Here is a 6066-nt window from a genome sequence, read left to right on the forward strand (position 1 = left end):
TTGTTCTTTTTTTTTCCTTTTTAACGTGAAAACTAAACTTTAGTTTGTTGTTTCTCCAACATAGATTGAGTGCAAAGGGCTAAATTACCGTGACTTTGTTACATGCTCAAAATCCTTTTATTTGTTTGTATTCACACGCACCCTTTTTTGAAATTTTTTTTATAATTTATAAATTACAAAATTTATTGCTGTTACTGAATTCTGAAAACTTAAGCATCATAGATAATTATTTATTTATTTTACTTAAGTCCTTGAAATCTAGAAAATGCAGTTCTTGATACTTTAATTTTCCCATTGATTTATCTCTACCTTTTTTTCCAGTAGATGCAGTTGAACTTAATTAATTTCTGTGAAGAGCACCTTGACATATCTTCACTTCTTGTAATCTTTCAAAATCATTACCGGTCATTGTAACTCATATTGTTCGCCAAGAATCAATGCATCTTATTAAGGTCTTTATGAAAAAATAGAAATTAATTAATTACCTTTTATTTAGTAACACAACTTAGTACTTTTCTTATGTACCATAAATTAGTTAACAAACATTTACTGTTCAACAATGAAATAATAGTAACTAGTGAAGCTAGACTCTATATCAATAGTATGAATAGTTCCAATTTCTTCAAAGCATATATCCATTATCCGATATTCCACTATGGTAAAGATATATGCTTTTATTTTGACATTTTGAACAATGTTGTCCAAATGAATTAGGATCATGGCTTCAAGTTCAACTGCTAATGGGAGCCCTTTGGCTAATCAATCTGCTGCTGCTGAGAATTCAGTGAAGAATATTGCCCCCATAGTTGCATCAACTCAGGGAGAAAGTTCAAAACCATCATTGGTCAGGGGATCTACTTCAGCTTATAGTGGAGTGAACAAGTTAGTGCCATATATATTATCTTTCATTCTAGCTGATAATTACGAACAATAGCTATGGATTTATCCTAAATCCATAAATTTTTTTTTAACTTGAGACAAAAATGTACGTGAAAAAAATGGATTAGGATAAATTTTGATGACATTATTAACACTTTGAAATCCAAAATGCAGGGCCAAAGACGACCATCTGTATACCTCCTATGCCTATGTTAAAACGAGAGGTCACTCAGGTAACTTCTGAGACTTGTTACTAATATGCAGTTACAAGAAGAATATATTAGAGGTTTTATTTATATGTTAGTTGGCATAGCCAAGAAATATATCCTATAAACTAACACTTTCACCCCTTTTTCCTGTCTATCTTTTGCAGTATATTTGGGTGAGTGAAAGCAAATTATAGTCCCCAACTGCGAAGGGATTAATTGAATTTCATTTCTTGTTTTCCCTTTTTTTTTTTTTTTTCTAAATAGTAGGCCTGTTGTAACATTACTAGTTGCTCATAGTGGCTAGGATTTATCTTGAACAGGTAGATATGCTGATGAAGAGGAGGCTGCAAGGGTTCATGACATTGTCACTCTAAAATGCTCCGGAGCAGCAGCAAAATTGAATTTCCCGGTATATTTATATATGCAACTCTTTCTCGATTGTTTCTGCATGTGTTTGTTTTATGCTGATTTTGTATGTCTGCTTTGTGTCAGAATTCTTGGTTAGAAACTCTTGGAATTAGGTCTTTCCTTCAAATCTTGTAGTATATAAGAAGATTATCTGACCACTTATTTTAGTGAACCCGGAGTATAATAGTTCTCCCCCGCTTCTTTAGGTAAATTGAAGAAACGTAAAGATGAGAAAGACTGATCTATTGCATGAGAAGAAAGGAATTTTCCTCTTTTGTTTATAGCATCACTAAAGCATAAAGCATGATGAAGTGATAGTAGTGAGAGCTGTAATTTCTGAACTGTGAACTTGTGAAATTGTAGGCAAGTCATTACCGGGACGTAATGAGAATGATGAGAGACATGGATGATGAGGAGTTGATCGCTCATGTTAGAAGGTCAGTATCCCTTAAAAAAAAAAAAAAATGCTTATTTTATTAGCATTTATTTTCGTTTTCTTTTCTCAATTGCTCGTGGTTCGAACTAGTGTAAAGGCGGTTGGGCTGAGGTATATATATGAAATTCTACTTGTTATCCTGCAAAATAACTCAATTATGTGGCAATTTTTTCAGTACTTTGATTTTACTTTCTCCCAAAAAAGATCCTAAAAATTCCAAAACGAAATAAAAAAAATGAAGCTCCAATTTCTATGTTCCCTCTAAAAGTTACCTATAAAAATTAGTTCTTTTGAGTTTCCTTACTTTAGGTTCCACCTTGCAGATTAGATAGACAGCCTAAGATATTAATAGATGCCAAGTTCATCCAAAACAAGCCAAGCCAACAAAACCAAAAAGTTTATACTGCTGCCTTTTTCTGCTCAACTATGTGCTGGTTTGGAAAGATCTTCACAGTAATATTTATGATTGATGACATTGTGAATTTATTTTTCATTTACTTCCAGGTCTGGAAGCGGAATTGCAAGGGCAGGCTCCAAATATCATGGAGTCACGAGGTCCTTTTTCATTCTTAAAATCTTCTCTCTTTTTACCCTCCCCCTCTAATAGACATCCATTTTCTGCTCAATTATGTGCTGGCTTGAAAAATCTTTGCAGTACAAGTTATGATTCATGACATTGTGAATTTATTTTTCATTTACTTTCAGGTCTAGCAGCCAATTTGCAAGTGCAGGCTCCAAATATCGTGGAGTCACTAGGTCCTTTTTTTTTAATCTTAAAATCTTCTCTCTTTTTATTTTCCCCTCTGATAGACATGATTTTTTGTTACTATAATTTTTACTATATGCATCAACTAATTACTATGTTAGTCTTGCTCTCGTTTTCTCTGGAATTCACGTATAATCATTTAATCAATAGTTGTTCAATAACAGGTACTTTGAAACTGGCAGGTGGTTCGCTTACAAGGCAAGCAAGAAACGTGGACAATATATCAGGACTTTTGGTAAAGTTCAATTAATTTTCAAGTGTGCTAAAAAATTAAACCAACTTAATTTAGTTATTTATAATTAGCTTGGGTGTTGATGTCATTATTTAGAAGTACGCATGGCAATGGTGTGGGTTTCGGGGGGGCGGGGGGATCCCTCCCCCATCTCCCGCCCCGTTGCCAAAAAACTCTCCCCACTCCCACCCCCGCCCCGTCCCCCGCCTCCATTCCCCCACCCCCACTCCACTTCCACCGCGGGTGCCCGCAGGTGATAATTTGGTTTTTTTTAGAAGCCTTTATTTAATAGATCAAAACTAAATTTAAAGAATAAATAAAATATGGAGCTGAAAAAGTGCAAAAAGAAAAGTGTTGAAATAAAACACGAAGAAAATTAAGAAATTCAATTGAATTATATAGATAACATCTGGGAATACTCATAAAATATGTAACACGCTTGTGCCAAATATCAATTAGGAATTTGGATAGAAATGAAATAAATGTCATGTTTAATTACCAAATATTCTAAGTTTATTATTATTAGATTATATAATATATTAGATTATATTTATTTATATTAATAAATTGAAGCAGGGGAGGGGGGCGGGAGATGGGGCGGGGGTATCATCCCCCACTCCATTTAAAACGGCGGAGAAAAATTCCCCTCGTCCCCGTTCCTGCCCCTGCACCGCACCGCCGCGTCCCCTACACCATTACTCCTCCGGGGACGGATACCGTTGCCATCCCTATTTAGAAGGTCAAATTAGATGATTGTAAAAGTGTGTGGTAAATGGTGTTGCATGGCATCATAGTCCATATGCTAAGTTGACTTAGAAGTCTTTCTTAATCTGGTTCCATGTCGGTTGTCCAAGTCCAATCAAAGTTGAAAGTTGATTTGGTAGCTTAGGCATTTTAGTTTCTTTATTCAAATTTCTTGACCGAATACTAGTTGGTTGTTTGAACAAAAAATACTAGTTCGTTTTGTCTCTTTAGTCAATCGAGAGTCTATAGATTTTACTATTGTTGCTGCCTTGTTTCTTTGAAGAGGAATAGCTCATAAAAAACTTGGTTCAAGAGTTTAGTGAGGAAATTGTGGCGACAGTCAAAACAAGACAAGAGTGAGTTAAAATATTTGTTCGTGAGTTTATTCTTCTCCTTTTTCCTTTTCGCATATTTTTTGTGTGTTAAAATATTTTTCGCTGTACGTGTAGTTTTCTTCTTTGTGCCAAAAAGTGACTCCATAGTTGGTTGTTTTTTCCAATACGTGCATACAATTGAAGTCATAAAAATTGCAGCCATTTATCTTATTAGTGATCTACCACTGACAGGTTCTGAGGAAGAAGCTGCGATGGCATATGACATTGAGACAATCAAAAAGAAAGGCTGGAATGCACAAACAAACTTCAGCCTAGCTCTGTACGATGTCGCCGGAATTCGGGCGGGAACCGCAAATCCACCAATCACTGAAGAAGCAGCCAAGTACCTTCAGCAGGCAACAATGTGGAGCTCTTCGGGGGAAGCTCAAGGCCACAGCTCGTCTGGATACCATTCCATGCTGCACCAGGCTCAGATATCATTCGTCAGATACTCGCAGACTCTGATGCACATCTTATCTGCACATCCGAATTTCCAAACTCACAATGTGGCTGGTTCCAGTGCACAACACATGTTTTCGCATTCCAGCTCCAGCCCCTTCAAGCCCTACGTCAAAAACTAACTTAAGCAAGGGCTAAAAGCACTACACATAAACTGGTTCTGATATGATTCAGATTGGTCAAATTGTAGTGCTTTCAGATTTGGAGTATTTAACTCAAATATTGACAGTTGAACTGTGTTTTTGTTTTTTTCTTTTTGGGGTTAGCACTTTTGTAGTTTATATAAGTGGGTCTTTTGGTGTAAAATATAAGGCGTCGCTTTTTGATATTTCTAAATTACCCTTAATATATAAGTGCCCATTGCTATATCTTCTTCTACCTCTTTCCTTGTAATCATCCACTGCCAAATAATATCTCACTTGCATATCTTATTTATCTGAATGTGAATTTTCTATGTATGTATTAAAAATTATAAAACAACTCTTATAAAAAACGATTTCAACAAATATCTTGGGAAATAATTTTAAGTATTTTTTCTAGTTGCACACATCTAGTGTGTCTTGAACAATAGAACACTAGTAATTTATAATTGGGACCTGGCCACGAATACAGTACTACCTTTATATGCATCTCACCAAGTTTTGAGGAGGACCGGGGGAGGGGTTGTGTTTTTAAACTCGGATCGGAAGGTGAACTAGTCGATCTCAGAAGTCAGGGGTCGGATCGGATGGATCAGTTTAAAAACTCGGATGACATCATCATGATGTCATAAATATATTAATTATACATATAAATAAATAGGTTAAGGAATTTATCTAATATACATGTTACTAGAAAAAAAATTATCCCTTTTGCTTGCTCATTTTTTCATTTCTCCTATTTCTTAAAATTCAATAGACTGAAATTTAACTCCAATTTACCATTTCTCAAATTTAAATGCAATTTAATGACTCCATAACTAAATCCTTAGGACTTATTTGAGAATATATATCAAAATTTAAGGCTATAAACAAATATTTGACAATATTAGGGTAATGATTATAATTATTTAAAACATTCTAGGGAAAATATGAAATACCATGAAACTTTAGGTATTTGTTCCTAAATCCTATTTGTGAACTTGTCTTTTTTTTTTTGAGAAGAAAATAAAACTTGCATTATGAACCTCTGATTACATTGGCTAAAGCATGAGCTTTAGCTACAGTCTTCCTACAAACCTTGACTACTCGAACAAAAGAGAAACAACTACATAAACATAAGATGTCTTCCACAATAGCCCGCACCAGTTGGGGCGACTTGGCCGAATCCTCAATATATTGCAATAACAAAGGGAGTCAGTTTTAATATCAACAGAATAGCAGGGAATAGTTAGAAGATATCTGAGAGCATGTAAGCAGGCCAACGCCTCAGTTTGCAAAGGTGTCAAAGCTTGAACTTTTCTAGAGTGCCGGTACAGTATCATTCCCATTGAGTCCAGGGTTCGCCAACTCGGCCGAGTCCGAGACGACTCGGCCGAGTCATAACCGGAACGGCAGGTGCCGTTCCGATACCGATACCCG

General features: G+C 35.5%; 1 protein-coding gene across 1 annotated transcript; it reads left to right on the forward strand.

The window, feature by feature from the left end:
* The first annotated feature begins 718 nt into the window (after positions 1-718).
* On the forward strand, positions 719-4629 carry LOC113773782 (AP2-like ethylene-responsive transcription factor CRL5). The gene is made up of 8 exons (XM_027318394.1): positions 719-882; positions 1054-1112; positions 1409-1497; positions 1860-1933; positions 2437-2487; positions 2638-2688; positions 2863-2933; positions 4241-4629. Exons 1-8 carry the CDS (start codon positions 719-721, stop codon positions 4627-4629), a joined length of 948 nt encoding a protein of 315 aa, XP_027174195.1.
* Positions 4630-6066: the final 1437 nt, after the last annotated feature.

This window comes from Coffea eugenioides, chromosome 6 (genome assembly GCF_003713205.1).
Source record: "Coffea eugenioides isolate CCC68of chromosome 6, Ceug_1.0, whole genome shotgun sequence".
NCBI classification, from domain to species: domain Eukaryota; kingdom Viridiplantae; phylum Streptophyta; class Magnoliopsida; order Gentianales; family Rubiaceae; genus Coffea; species Coffea eugenioides.